Raw genomic sequence first — 16,297 nt, forward strand, 5'->3', positions numbered from 1 at the left:
TCATCGGACCAAACGCGGACCAAATATAGGAAGTGACTCACAACTCTCACGAGCAGAGCGCTAAATTACTACCTAACCAATCAGATCTGCGATATGAGGTAGCGTCACGAGCAGAGCAATGTGTGTGGACAAGAGGCGGGTTGCTATGTTTACTGTAGGGAGGGGCTTTTAGACCCATGTTTTTTTTTTGCTTCGAAAAGAGGGACATCCTCTCAATATGGGATGCGGGACATTCGGTCAAATGGTGGAACTGGAGTCAGACAGGGCTCGCAGTCACACACACACGCAAAAAAACCTCCTCACCGGTCAACCTCACCGGCGCTTCAGTGCAATCAAACCGAGAGACCATCCGCTCCCCGACTCTCTCTCCGCTACACTCCTCCCGCTGCGTCTACTACACACACACACAATAGGGCTCGCATTCTCACACACACATTTTCACTCTGTTGTGTCCAATAGACGAGCGCCCTTTTCGACCGCGTGACATTGTTCAGAAAGTTTGGTGCGCTTGACAAATTGCAATGTGAATGCAGACTAACCAAATGAAGAATACAACAATGTTGCAACTTCACCCCCAGAATCACACCGAGTCCACCAAAACTATATGTGAAAGCGCCCTAATGGTGCAATTAGCACCGTGCAATCCATTCTTTGTGGATCTAGCCAACAGTGTGAAATAAGGTTTCAAAGGGTAGGCGATACTGCCACCTAGCAGGATTCGGCCGGCATTGCACTCTCAAGGTCCCAGAATGAGTTCCAATGGTAACAGAGGTCCGTGAGAGTGTATAGGATATTAGAATCGGAAAAAACGATCTAAAAACGTTTTTGACGCTCAACGGTTGGCGAGCAAACGCGCAATACGTGATTGGCGCTGAAAGTGTTAAGGGGAGACCACCCACCTAGATAGGGGAAAAAAATAATAAAGGATGAAATCATTTGCAAACATCTTAATTGTTTAGAATAGTCAAAAAAAGAAAAAAAATTATATATTTTTTTGGTTGCATCGTTTTATTACCCAAAAAGGGGCGTGGTCTATTCAAAATGGCCCCTTTTTGCATGTTACCCCAAACAATTTAGAAAAAATTTATGATATATAGATATTTTCTCATGGTTTTTCATGTTACTACATTAAATACCGAACTTTTTGCTAGAGGATTTTTTTATATGCCACCCGAACAGGAATTTATGACCTTTTAGGCCCCCCTAGTCATAAAAAAATCAATTTTTTGCATCAATCTTTTGTATAAAATGTTCTAAAAATCTGGATGAGTGATATATCAAAAAATCCTCTAGCAAAAAGTTGTGGTATATGGATAGGAGGAAACGTGGCCAGTTTGGTGTGTGGAGGTACTAGAGAAATTGAGATTTTTTGTTTTATGTGTAATACAAACTCATAAAATCTCGTTTTGAGAAAAACGCCTTTAAAGTTTTGTATTGTCTGTAAATCAGGCTATGTATGACATATCAACAAACCATTTGGCACAAAGAAGCAGGATATAGATATGAATAAAGGTGGAAAGTTTGGTGTGTGTAGATGCTAGGGAAATGGTACATGTCTACCCTTTGGGAAAACGCCTTCAAAGTTCTGTATTGTAAAATGCCATAAATTCTTATTTGAAACTGCTATTTACAAACACAACACCCAATCAAACCATTAGTAATAGACAACCTAAACACATGCCTGATAACTGAATAACATAATGATGTAGTAGTAGTTAACAGTTTAGTAACAAACAACACAACCGATTACTGTACCCCCTAATAGGCAAAAAAATATTTGAATAGTTATCACTATGAAACTTTCCCAGTTTGTTATGTACATATAAACTAAGAAAAAATATATTACAAGTTTTCTGAATTTTATGTTTATATATGCAAATGAGGCACTTCCCCATTCGATATGTGCACATTTATGGATGCAATCATGCAAAATGAAGCAAAATAAGCAACTAAATGTGTTTTTTTTTAGTTTTCTTGTCACTAGTTTGTAGTTTGAAAGAAGACATGTAAAGGGATAACATTATACAAAAATCTCAAAATTGCCCCAAAATCAGGAAAAGGGTATTTTAGGTGGGTGGTCTCCCCAACACTTTCCGTGCCGGCCGTGTTTTCCTTTTTACCCCCTTGAATGCCGCCACCCACTTCAATGATAGCGCTCTCATATTTGTGAACACATAATCTATGTCTTAAATTATGGCTATGTGTCTAATCTGGCCGTCGCTTATCAATGACTTGTTTGCAGTCAACATTGTCGAAACTGATTGTTTTTTAAAAATCGGTTCATTTCCGTTTTATAGCATTTTGAAAATCGCTCGTTTTTTGAAAGTTTCAGGAAAATATAAAGATTCCGTGATAAACAGCCTTTACTGGAATATTCTGGAATACACTAAAAACTTTGTCATTTTTCGGCCTATTTATGAATCGTTTTCAAATAAACGCTAGATTATCGATAGTATATGTGTACTTATGCATGCTAGAGAAGCGAGCTGAAAAATCGAATCTCTCATTTCCTGATCGCACACACACACATACACAGATAGGGCAAACGCTGATATCTGTGAAAACAGCTCTGATTATCCCAAGACTGGTAAAATAGATTCCTTACCTCAGATCAGATGTTCCCCAAAAAGATTATTCCAATTCCTGATCGCCATTCCAAATATCGATCGCGTTTATTGATCCAACGCTGCGTACTGGAAATATGTATTCCACGCTCTTCTGATGGGCCACAATGAGTCCGATGGGCTCGGATTACTTGCCTGAGAAGTAAAATGTGGATTCCGGATTTTTCTTTTCTTATCAATTTTCATTGAGTCCATTCCAAAAGGGTGCATTACCATCCGGGAGACGATAGGGGGAGGTATTTTCCCAATGGAGCTCAGAGAGAGTTTGCAGCACTGACGTGATACTAGATTGATGAAATATGAATTCAAATCGCTAATAATAAAAAAAAAACGCTATATGGCGTCGTTGGCAATAAACGGTCGGCATGAAAAAAACAACATATAGCGTCGTTCAATGAAAGTGTTAAGCACTTCAAGGACCTTGTGCGAACCCTGTCTACTACAATCCTGCACAATTGTACAGCCCTGTCCTATATTATATTCCATTGTATTTTTTGCATCTAATTTAGTTTATACACTCTATTTTATTTTATTCTACTTTAACTCATTCAGCACCAGGGATTAGTCTAGCCCTTGTGCCTAACGTGCCACGTTTCCATAACATATTTTCACTGTGCGTCACTATGTTTGGAGAGCTATATCTATATTCTATATTATAGCTATGGAGAGAATACTATAGTCATTTGACAGTGAGTGACCTTCTTCCATCGAACATGCAAGAAAGAGATATTTTTTTTCATGCATACGTTCGCGCGTTATCCCGTGGTGAATATAAGTATAGTTTAGGAGTGATCCGGGATAAATCCTGAAACTATGAGTTATAGGGCGCTACGTGTATTCTACTTTAAGCGTTGGCGTTTCTTGCCTGGACACGCTACTTTTTCCAAATCAAATTTATATAATAGGTATTATGTTTCATCATGAATGCATGAAAGGGGGTAGTTTTTTTATGCTTTGATGGCCAGTAACGGCATTCGTGTTGAACACTACAGAAGCCGATCAGCTGGATCGATATGAAAACATTGTTGGATCAAGCTGAAATTGATGTCAGATAGTCCTTACCTGTGGTCGGGGGTATTGCTTTTTTTTTTATCTACTTTTTCTCCTCCTATTTTTCTGTATTTTTCTGCCATCCCAATTTAGTCGTTATGCCAATTCCCCCCTTCCCTTCCTGGTCGTTGTGCACATTTGCCCCCCACTGGTCAGTCTAGGGAGCCCTGATGTCTATCACATGCTTCCTCCGATACATGTGGAGACAGCCAGCAGCCTCTTTTCACCTGACAGCGAGGACTCTCACTGGGGAAGTGTAACGCATGGGAGGATCACACTACCTCCCCCAGTTCCCTCCCTCGCTGTGCAGGCACCCTGACCAACCTGTAGGAGTCTCTGTTTACAACGACCAGGACCCACCGACCGGCTTTCCACCCGCTGACACTGCCAATTGTGTCAGTATGGACGACCGACCAAGCCGGAGGCGCCGCGGCAGCCGGATTCGATCCCACTGTCTCTGCGGTGGTAGACAGGCGCTTAGTCCGCTGCGCTACCCGGCCACCCTTGGTCGGGGTATTCCAAAAATAATATTCCAATTGTCTGATCGCGATTTCCAGTATTGGTGTCCATCTGGTCCCAGACATAATTTGGCACAACTTATGGATCGAGTGTGCCAGATGCGTTTCGAAGTGGTCGGATGAAGCGACTTACTCGGCTCCGTCTAAATATATCGCCTGGAGACATTCGAGTGTAACAAAGAGTTAGATATAAGGTTTCAAAGGGTGGGCGACATTGCCATCTGGCAGGATGCGGCCGGTATTGCACTTTGGCGATCTCAAAATCCTTTCCTATGGCAACACCGAGGTCAGTGGATGAATAATGAATAAAAATATCGAATAAAAGAAAAAAACGACCAAAACCCGAGATATCTCTGGTCTGGCGTCCAACGCATGGCGAGTTAAACCCGAGATCTATCGGGTCTGGCAATTAAAGAGTTAATAGTCCGTTAATGTTTATGCACCAAAAGACCAAGACAAATTCCTTGTATGTGCAAACTAACTTAGGCAATAAAGACCTTTCTGATTCAGATTTTCTGAACTATAACAGCTAGGTATATTATGGGCATAATACTACTGTATGCATAATGTTTTGCCTTCCCCATGTTATTAAATTCTGGTCAGTATATCAGTACATTTCTATCCTGATCCTCTTGGATCCACAATTTCTGTAAGTTTCAGTATTATGGATCCCTCCCCCCCTATAAGAGTAACAAGAGTTAACAACCAACGAAAAGGTATCGTCAGCAAAGAGTGGTGTTCAGCCAGAAATACCATTTTGTTTTTCACAGCCCCTTCGAACTGCAGGCCCCGCTGGCAGGAGCCCCTCCCGTCGATGACCACCACGGCGTAGCCCAGCGAGGCCAGGGTGCTGAGGCGCAGGTACTTCACTCCTTTGTACGAGTTATTCACTAACTGGACCTGGAAGAACACACATCTCCTTAAATACAGTTTAAGTGTAGAAACTAAAAGAATGAGCAATCAACAATGCATGTATTAAAAAGCTTATTTGTGAAATAAAGTATCTTAATCGAATATGACCAACAAAAACACGACAACCAATCTATTTCCTGTTGTGTCCGGTTGATGAAATAACAAAAGTGACCCCCTGACATGAGGAGGAAGAGGACTAACCTGCGGACCCCCTGACATGAGGAGGAAGAGGTCTACCCTGAGGACCCCCTGACATGAGGAGGAAGAGGACTAACCTGCGGACCCCCGTACACGAAGACGACGGTGGGGTGTGTCCTGCCGGGCACCAGGGTGGGGGGCCGGTAGAGCATGCCGTACAGCTGGAAGCCCGACTTGCCGGGGAAGTTAAAGATCTCTGGCGGGGTGTAGTCTGGTGAGGAGCCTGGAGATCAGAGGAGAACACAAGGTAAACACTAGGGGCGCACCGATATATCGGTCGGGTATCGGTATCGGCTGATAAGTGCCTTGTTGACTGCCATCGGCCGATAAGCTCAGATGTGCCGATGGCAGTAGCCGATAAATATCCATCAATTTGTGTCGCATCAATCTGATCCACACGTTCAAACTTTGAAAAAAGTTTCAGTCAAGCGACCTGCACAACGCCGCCCCCACACACACACACGCTACTGCATCAAAGTTACTACTTATGATTAACAAAGGCATTCGTTTTGTGGCATTAACGTTATAGTTACACGTTCAATAACATCCGCGTATTTACCCGAACATAGCAAGCATTGTTGGTCATTCATATCTCAGTTCCTTCCTTTGCTCAGAGAGCCCGTACTGAATTGTACCCATTCTGCAATCTGTTAATAAAGTTTTCAATCAGACAAATGTAGAAAAGCTTTTATTATAACATTCGTTGCAGTAAAACCATTATGCCTCGTTTAGTACTCCTGTGGAGCGCTGGTAGTCTACTCGTGGGCCGCGGGGAGCTAACTTTATTAGCTTTGTTGTTGAGCTCTCGTCAGAATCAATGGCGGACATCCCGGAAGTAAAAAACGAATAAGTGCTTGCCGATTGGTGGTAAGAACAGCAGAGGCGGGTGCAAGCGGTGTGACGTAATTGGCAGAATCGACTGTCAATCAAAATTGTTCTGTTGCATTGCTTTGGTTGAGAGATGGTGCTCTCTTATTAAAACTAATAAACAAGTCTTGAGCACGACAAGTTAGTCTGTTATGAAAGCCAGTGAGTATTGTATGACTCAGACGTCAGCAATAATCATGACTCATGAGCATTATAAAATAAAAACACACATGGCATGGTGGAATTAATACCATAAACATATTTCTTGATGTTTCCTTTTTTTAAGTAAGTAAAGAGGCCTATGTTCATATCGGTGAGCACAATTTGTAACACAAAAAGAGAGACGTGTAGCCTATTTATTTATTATTTTATTTATTCATTTTATTATTATTATTTTATTTGTTGCCATGCCTAAAATAATAGTCAAGCATAGGGCTAAAACATTTTCATAAACAATATAATTTTTTGTTATATGGTTATAATAAAAGCTTTTCTATAAATTTGTCTGATTGATTGAAAACTTTATTAACAGATTGCAGAATGGGTACAATACAGTACAGCTCAGTGGACTGGAGGATGAAGACCAGGAAAAGACTCCCTGCTGTGCCGTTACCTCCCTGCCGGCTGCTGATACATGATTCATGCTTTTACTGAGGAGTTTGCAGAAAAAAGGGCGTAAGCTAGTGGAGAGTTCAGTGACTCACCGGAGGATTCCATCATGCTGGCCCAGAACTCGGGCTCCGGGCCCGTCAGCGAGTAGATGTGGACGCAGGGTGGAGTTTTCACGTTGCTGTAATGGCTGACAAACATGTCAAAGCTCTACGTGAGAGAAGAAGGAGAAGAGGGATCACGTCACAACAACACCTGGCAAATGTGTCCGCATGAAACTGGGGGAGAAATACAAAAGATACCAGAGCGGCGAGAGCACACAGCGCTTAGTTAAATACCAGCTTACGTAGGTAACACTAACCGGCATTAAGCACCAACACAGGTGTCGAGGTTAGCAGCCTGCGGCGTTGTTGCCAACCCATTCATAACATCCTCCCCTGGCAACAGACTCTCTCCCTGACCTACATTCACGCTGCAGCAGCAGAGATAACAGCACATCCCACATGACAAACCTCCACTGACGGCATGTATTTTAGGGACATGTCTACGTTTACCACACGGATGCAATGGCCTTAAATTGCCTTGAAAGTGAGTTTCAGTTCCAAAATGAACGCCTACTGTAACGCCGTGTAACGCGAGGAGGGGGACTCGGTGGCGTACCTGGCTCACGGAGCAGCTGTGCGAGAAGCCGGGCTTGGTCAGCCTGACGATGTCCCCCGGCGGGTCGTAGCTCACCACGTACAGGTGGTGCTCCAGGGGCGTGTCCTTGGTGCCCTGGAAGTAGACCAGCCTCGCCGCCTCGTCCACCCAGATCTGAGGAGCAGATGAACGCTACAGATGGCGAGAGGGGAAGAAACAGTCGTCATTCCCTGCCTAGAGGGGGTGTCACTAGACTGGTGGTGATCCTGCCTAGAGGGGGGGTCACTAGACTGGTGGTGATCCTGCCTAGAGGGGGGGTCACTAGACTGGTGGTGATCCTGCTGCCTAGAGGGGGGGTCACTAGACTGGTGGTGATCCTGCCTAGAGGGGGGGTCACTAGACTGGTGGTGATCCTGCCTAGAGGGGGGGTCACTAGACTGGTGGTGATCCTGCTGCCTAGAGGGGGGGTCACTAGACTGGTGGTGATCCTGCTGCCTAGAGGGGGGGTCACTAGACTGGTGGTGATCCTGCCTAGAGGGGGGGTCACTAGACTGGTGGTGATCCTGCTGCCTAGAGGGGGGGTCACTAGACTGGTGGTGATCCTGCCTAGAGGGGGGGTCACTAGACTGGTGGTGATCCTGCCTAGAGGGGGGGTCACTAGACTGGTGGTGATCCTGCCTAGAGGGGGGGTCACTAGACTGGTGGTGATCCTGCCTAGAGGGGGGGTCACTAGACTGGTGGTGATCCTGCCTAGAGGGGGGGTCACTAGACTGGTGGTGATCCTGCCTAGAGGGGGGGTCACTAGACTGGTGATGATCCTGCTGCCTAGAGGGGGGGTCACTAGACTGGTGGTGATCCTGCCTAGAGGGGGGGTCACTAGACTGGTGGTGATCCTGCTGCCTAGAGGGGGGGTCACTAGACTGGTGGTGATCCTGCTGCCTAGAGGGGGGGTCACTAGACTGGTGGTGATCCTGCCTAGAGGGGGGGTCACTAGACTGGTGGTGATCCTGCTGCCTAGAGGGGGGGTCACTAGACTGGTGGTGATCCTGCCTAGAGGGGGGGTCACTAGACTGGTGGTGATCCTGCCTAGAGGGGGGGTCACTAGACTGGTGGTGATCCTGCCTAGAGGGGGGGTCACTAGACTGGTGGTGATCCTGCCTAGAGGGGGGGTCACTAGACTGGTGGTGATCCTGCCTAGAGGGGGGGTCACTAGACTGGTGGTGATCCTGCTGCCTAGAGGGGGGGTCACTAGACTGGTGGTGATCCTGCCTAGAGGGGGGGTCACTAGACTGGTGGTGATCCTGCTGCCTAGAGGGGGGGTCACTAGACTGGTGGTGATCCTGCCTAGAGGGGGGGTCACTAGACTGGTGGTGATCCTGCTGCCTAGAGGGGGGGTCACTAGACTGGTGGTGATCCTGCTGCCTAGAGGGGGGGTCACTAGACTGGTGGTGATCCTGCCTAGAGGGGGGGTCACTAGACTGGTGGTGATCCTGCCTAGAGGGGGGGTCACTAGACTGGTGGTGATCCTGCCTAGAGGGGGGGTCACTAGACTGGTGGTGATCCTGCCTAGAGGGGGGGTCACTAGACTGGTGATGATTTCCAATTGTATCTTAATTGTCTGTTATTGCAGAGAGAGTCAGTGTGTGTATGGTATATATATATATATATATTAATTAGAGCTGGGCCGTTAACAGCGTTAACGTGCTGCGTTAACGCGAGACTAGTATCGCGCAATAATATAATTGACGCCGTTAATCTATTAAAAAAAAATTAAATAAAAAAATATATATATATATTTTTTTTACCTTTATTTACACAGGTTAGGTTCACCATTGGCCACTGAGCAACTCCACTGGAGCAGTTGGGGGTTAAGTGCCTTGCTCAAAGGCACTTCAGCGGTTGGTGTTCCTGCCGGTCCCGGGGATCGAACCGGCAACCTTCCGGTCACAAACCCGCTTCTCTAACCTTTAGGCCACCGCTGCCCCACGGGCTGAACTGAATTGAGTGACCCGACTGGTTTATGGGAGTTTAACACACATGCTGGACTGAAAATGAATCGTTTGTTTTATGAAATGTTTGCTTATGATTTGAATTGAATCCAATACATGGACATTTTGATTTTGAATTGAGCATGACTCCTGAGTGGTTTTTGAATTTATGAAAAGGTTAGATTGTTACATTTTTAGCAAACTAACCTATGATTTAGCTTGCTCAGTAGTCTAGGCCTACTATTAATTAAATTATTTGTCTACCTTTATGTGGTACAGTCTTATACCGGAGCTATAGGCCTAATTAACCAATTAAAAAGGTAATTTGATTTGCATTGGCAGGGTTTGGCCCCGTCTGGCACCCAACGGGAAAAATATTATAGGCACTATAAGTAGACACCGCTACATAAAACAAGCTGGTCTGCCTGAGTGACTGGTGGAAGAAGGAGACATAGAGATTGGACTGATTGAGTCAAGCCATGTCACATAGTTCAAGTTTGAAATGCTTCTTTCTGTTCTGCTCCTGAGAGTGTGCTAGATACTGTACTGTTCTGTACTGGTAATATTATTTATTTGTGTTAACTTCTGAATAAAACAACTTATTAAACACAAGTACATCTTATTGAACATTATTTTGATATTTCATTACCAATTATCATAGCAAAACAAAAACAGTCTGTAATGCATTTTGGTGTAATGGGCCACCTGGCCTGAGAAACGTAAGGAGTAAAGAAAAAGTAAGGACTTACTTCTGGTCATTATTTGGGTAGAACACACATTTTGAATGCCTTCGGCAGGTTTAAAAAAAAAATTGAGCCATTTTAATCTAGATTAATCTAAATTAAATCCAGGATTGCAGATAGATTAATCTAGATAATAAAAAAAAAATCTATGCCCACCTCTAATATTAATATATATTAGGGGTGGAACGGTACGCATTTGAACCGTACACCGTTCGGTACGACCTCCACGGTTCAGGGCATGTGTGTATTGTTCGGTTCCGGGGATGTGCAAAAAAAGATGCACATACACGCACGCACGCACACACACACCCAGAGGCAGTAACTAAGCTAAGCTAACTAACATTAGCCGCTAACCGTGGAAACGCTCACAGCGAAGAGACTCCAAGACACCAGTTCCATTAGTGGGGAAGGGGGGGGGGTATTGACGAGGCTTGACAACAGAGGTTCAAGTTTAAGTTTATTGGCTGTTCGTTTATATATCGCTTCATGCATCAGGCTTCTCCAGGTTCCAACGCAGTGTTACTGTTGACTATCGACTTCCTCGTGTGACGTCACTTCAAATACGGCTACCAAGACGCTCAAACCTAATACATCACGGGGGAGGGGGGCTGTATCTCTCTTTACTACATGCAGTGGAAAAATAACAAAAGCGAGTAGGTACCATGCAGTGGAAAAGCGGCATAAGAGAATACTTCATAATGTTTCATGCAATTAAAAAGGTTTAATTATTTAGTTTGTAAGTTAATACTTTGACAAATGTAGCCTATACTTTTCAGTCAGTTCGGTCTTTGTGTGCCAAACATTATTTAAAGGAAAACCGCTGTAAACCTTTTTTTTTACCAAATAAATGAGAAGCATGTTTAAATCAGCGATGCCTCCCCTCTTGCTGCACCAACATCTCTCCTGGCTCTAACCGTCACTGTCAAAATGATGTGCCTGATGTCAAACTGCCTCATTCTTTCAGTTTTTGCATGACTACGTCCTTGAGAATAACTGAAAAGTTGGATTATTTTTAGGCTATATATCTTATGCGGCGGCACGGTGGTGTAGTGGTTAACACTGTCGCCTCACAGCTAGAAGGTCCAGGGTTCAATTCCCGCTTGGGGACCAGGTTGCCGTGATGCAAGGTACCCAGGTGAGGTATCTCCCGGGCCTTTCTGTGTGGAGTTTGCATGTTCTCCCCCCCCCCGATAAGAGAAACCCAATGGAAAAACATGCACAACAGATCGCTAACGCTGTGGCGTCCCTGACGAAGACGGACAGGAGCACTTGGACTGGTCCCCGGGGCGCGGCCCCACGCCACAGCCCCTATCTGCTCCCTGCTGCCCTTGGGGGGGAAGCACGACGGGATGGGTCAAGTGCAGAGACTCAATGGCATCGGCAACCCAACTAACTGCATGTGTGTCTGCCTGCATGCCAAATAAAGACTTCTCCAAAGTCCAGTTATTATTATGCTGATGTATGGTATTTTTGGAGTGTTACATTTTTTTTAATAAAAAAACTACATGAACCGAAAACCGTGACCCCAAAAACGTGATACGAACCGAACCGTGGATTTTGTGAACCGTTCCACCCCTAATATATATATATATATACGTTTTGGAGTTCTTTATGTAACACGCTGTAAGTCCAACTTCAGTTCAAAAGCCCTGTGGAAACACATGAACCTCCTCTCCTCCGTGGCTCCCGGACTCTGTGACTCAACCTTCCTACTGTCTCACTGAAGAAGAAGTCACTGGTGAGCGTGGACTTGCCAGCGCCCACTCTCCTTGGAAAAAGGGGTCAATGTGGTCATTTTCATCTGGAAAAGCGCCAGATTACAGCTCTCCTGTACCACAACGCATGAGGTGGGCGTGTCGTGGATCTTTACCTTGGCACCGTGATTGGCCAGCACCTCCCACTCCCCACTGGTTAGCGTCAGCTCCTCCTTTATTGGACACTTGAAGTCATCTGGTTATCAAGGAAAGGAGGACATTGTTACCAGTGAATCAATGAGTGACTCTTCAAGCCTACGATTCGAAGACAACTATTTAGGTACAGATTTAACGCATCGTGAAAAACATCCCATCTCGACCCAGGGGTTTTATTACCTATGAACCGTCCGACGGGTAGTGTTACCTTCAGAGTGTGTAGTGTTATCTTCAGTGTGTAGTGTTACGGTAGTGTTACCTTCAGAGTGTGTAGTGTTACGGTAGTGTTACCTTCAGAGTGTGTAGTGTTACGGTAGTGTTACCTTCAGAGTGTGTAGTGTTACGGTAGTGTTACCTTCAGAGTGTGTAGTGTTATCTTCAGTGTGTAGTGTTACGGTAGTGTTACCTTCAGAGTGTGTAGTGTTACGGTAGTGTTACCTTCAGAGTGTGTAGTGTTACCTTCAGAGTGTGTAGTGTTACGGTAGTGTTACCTTCAGAGTGTGTAGTGTTACCTTCAGAGTGTGTAGTGTTACGGTAGTGTTACCTTCAGAGTGTGTAGTGTTACCTTCAGAGTGTGTAGTGTTACGGTAGTGTTACCTTCAGAGTGTGTAGTGTTACCTTCAGAGTGTGTGTTAGTGTGTTACCTTCAGAGTGTGTGTTAGTCTAGTGTTACCTTCAGAGTGTGTAGTGTTACCTTCAGAGTGTGTAGTGTTACCTTCAGAGTGTGTAGTGTTACGGTAGTGTTACCTTCAGAGTGTGTGTTAGTGTGTTACCTTCAGAGTGTGTGTTAGTGTGTTACCTTCAGAGTGTGTGTTAGTCTCTGGTAGTGTTACCTTCAGAGTGTGTGTTACCTTCAGAGTGTGTGTTACCTTCAGAGTGTGTGTTACCTTCAGAGTGTGTGTTAGTCTCTGGTAGTGTTACCTTCAGAGTGTGTGTTACCTTCAGAGTGTGTGTTACCTTCAGAGTGTGTGTTAGTCTCTGGTAGTGTTACCTTCAGAGTGTGTGTTACCTTCAGAGTGTGTGTTACCTTCAGAGTGTGTGTTACCTTCAGAGTGTGTGTTACCTTCAGAGTGTGTGTTAGTCTCTGGTAGTGTTACCTTCAGAGTGTGTGTTACCTTCAGAGTGTGTGTTACCTTCAGAGTGTGTGTTACCTTCAGAGTGTGTGTTAGTCTCTGGTAGTGTTACCTTCAGAGTGTGTGTTACCTTCAGAGTGTGTGTTACCTTCAGAGTGTGTGTTAGTCTCTGGTAGTGTTACCTTCAGAGTGTGTGTTACCTTCAGAGTGTGTGTTACCTTCAGAGTGTGTGTTACCTTCAGAGTGTGTGTTACCTTCAGAGTGTGTGTAGTCTCGGGCCCACTGGTAGCAGCCCTGCTGTAACAGGGAGGTGGTCTTGTAAAGGTGGCAGAAGCCTGTCTTGGACTCGTTCACGGTGATGAAGGTGATCTCCTCGTCGTTGGTTTGGATGAAGGGATAGAAGATGTCGTGGACCTGAAATGAAAACAATCCACTGTATTTCAGAAGAGAAATGGGGGAAACGGTGCAAAACATTTCATGGAATCGATGACGACAAAAAGGCACTTGGGAAGGGAAGCAACGGTTGTGATTGGAGGATCAAGAAAAGAGAGCGGGGCTGGGCGGCTACGTGGCGTAGTGGGCAAGGCGCTCACCACGAAATCTGGAGACGCTGGGCTCGCCTGTTCGAGCCCAGCGCTCCACATTTGCTTTCAGTTTAGCTGGTCGTCCACAGTAATACACATTGGCCGTATTACGGGGAGGGAAACTGAAGGGTGGGGATCGGGCGTTGTGGACAGCGACTCCTACAGGTCGGTTGGTGCGCCTGCGCAGTAGAATCAGGAAGTGTCGGGGGCAGCGTGAGCCTCCCACGCGTTACTCCTCGCAAACTGAGAGATCGAGCTGCGCAGGTGAAAAGATGCGACTGCTGTTACCTAAAGTAGCGGAGGGGACTTGTGCTATGTATGACTTAGTCCACATTGCAGCCGGCTTGTGGGAGGCAAGAAACAGCGTTCGTGACAGGGGAGGGTTGAATTGGATGATACGAAATTAGGATGGGAGAAAATATAGAAAAATGGGAGAAAAAGTGGATAAAAAAAGAAAGAAAAGAGAGCGGGGCGTATCACTTGAACATAATTGCTACTAGTAACATTAGCTCAGGTCTAATGCTGATGTCTCTAGTAACATTAGCTCAGGTCTAATGTTGATGTCTCTAGTAACATTAGCTCAGGTCTAATGCTGATGTCTCTCTAGTAACATTAGCTCAGGTCTAATGTTGATGTCTCTAGTAACATTAGCTCAGGTCTAATGCTGATGTCTCTAGTAACATTAGCTCAGGTCTAATGCTGATGTCTCTAGTAACATTAGCTCAGGTCTAATGTTGATGTCTCTAGTAACATTAGCTCAGGTCTAATGCTGATGTCTCTAGTAACATTAGCTCAGGACGGTCTAATGCTGATGTCTCTAGTAACATTAGCTCAGGTCTAATGCTGATGTCTCTAGTAACATTAGCTCAGGTCTAATGCTGATGTCTCTAGTAACATTATCTCAGGTCTAATGCTGATGTCTCTAGTAACATTAGCTCAGGTCTAATGCTGATGTCTCTAGTAACATTAGCTCAGGTCTAATGCTGATGTCTCTAGTAACATTAGCTCAGGTCTAATGCTGATGTCTCTAGTAACATTAGCTCAGGTCTAATGCTGATGTCTCTAGTAACATTAGCTCAGGTCTAATGCTGATGTCTCTAGTAACATTATCTCAGGTCTAATGCTGATGTCTCTAGTAACATTAGCTCAGGTCTAATGCTGGGTAATGTTGATGTCTTTATGCCCGTCACTGTATACTTTACTTACTCATAGTATATATTGAGATTCTAAGTGTTATATAGTTTTATTATCACTACTTTAGGACCAGGACCATGTCAAACACAGGAGCAGACATCACTAATACCATCACTACTTTAGGACCAGGACCATGTCAAACACAGGAGAAGACATCACTAATACCATCACTACTTTAGGACCAGGACCATGTCAAACACAGGAGAAGACATCACTAATACCATCACTACTTTAGGACCAGGACCATGTCAAACACAGGAGAAGACATCGCCAATACCATCACTACTTTAGGACCAGGACCATGTTAAACACAGGAGCAGACATCACTAATACCATCACTACTTTAGGACCAGGACCATGTCAAACACAGGAGAAGACATCGCCAATACCATCACTACTTTAGGACCAGGACCATGTCAAACACAGGAGAAGACATCGCTAATACCATCACTACTTTAGGACCAGGACCATGTCAAACACAGGAGAAGACATCACTAATACCATCACTACTTTAGGACCAGGACCATGTCAAACACAGGAGCAGACATCACTAATACCATCACTACTTTAGGACCAGGACCATGTCAAACACAGGAGAAGACATCGCTAATACCATCACTACTTTAGGACCAGGACCATGTCAAACACAGGAGAAGACATCACTAATACCATCACTACTTTAGGACCAGGACCATGTCAAACACAGGAGAAGACATCACTAATACCATCACTACTTTAGGACCAGGACCATGTCAAACACAGGAGAAGACATCACTAATACCATCACTACTTTAGGACCAGGACCATGTTAAACACAGGAGCAGACATCACTAATACCATCACTACTTTAGGACCAGGTCCATGTCAAACACAGGAGAAGACATCACTAATACCATCACTACTTTAGGACCAGGACCATGTCAAACACAGGAGAAGACATCACTAATACCATCACTACTTTAGGACCAGGACCATGTCAAACACAGGAGAAGACATCGCTAATACCATCACTACTTTAGGACCAGGACCATGTCAAACACAGGAGAAGACATCGCTAATACCATCACTACTTTAGGACCAGGACAATGTCAAACACAGGAGAAGACATCGCTAATACCATCACTACTTTAGGACCAGGACCATGTCAAACACAGGAGAAGACATCACTAATACCATCACTACTTTAGGACCAGGACCATGTCAAACACAGAAGAAGACATCACTAATACCATCACTACTTTAGGACCAGGACCATGTCAAACACAGGAGAAGACATCACTAATACCATCACTACTTTAGGACCAGGACCATGTTAAACACAGGAGAAGACATCACTAATACCATCACTACTTTAGGACCAGGACCATGTCAAACACAGGAGAAGACAT

At 44.8% G+C, this 16,297-nt stretch overlaps 1 protein-coding gene across 4 annotated transcripts in view; it reads right to left on the minus strand.

Moving 5' to 3' along the window:
- dpp9 (dipeptidyl-peptidase 9) overlaps positions 1-16,297 on the minus strand; it is a 90,430-nt gene that overhangs the window by 20,915 nt on the left and 53,218 nt on the right. For 2 of the 4 annotated variants that reach the window (XM_084317912.1, XM_084317913.1), the window contains exons 12-17: positions 13,386-13,545; positions 12,019-12,098; positions 7,439-7,591; positions 6,874-6,988; positions 5,380-5,525; positions 4,946-5,092 (exon numbers count right to left, since the gene is read on the minus strand). In XM_084317912.1, coding sequence (XP_084174038.1) covers positions 4,946-5,092; positions 5,380-5,525; positions 6,874-6,988; positions 7,439-7,591; positions 12,019-12,098; positions 13,386-13,545 — 801 coding nt within the window. Of the gene's footprint in view, positions 1-4,945; positions 5,093-5,379; positions 5,526-6,873; positions 6,989-7,438; positions 7,610-12,018; positions 12,099-13,385; positions 13,546-16,297 lie in introns of all 4 variants that reach the window. The other 2 variants (XM_084317910.1, XM_084317911.1) reach the window with 1 other exon arrangement.

This window comes from Notolepis coatsorum (assembly GCF_963971535.1).
Source record: "Notolepis coatsorum genome assembly, chromosome: 7".
Classification (NCBI taxonomy): Eukaryota; Metazoa; Chordata; class Actinopteri; order Aulopiformes; family Paralepididae; genus Notolepis; species Notolepis coatsorum.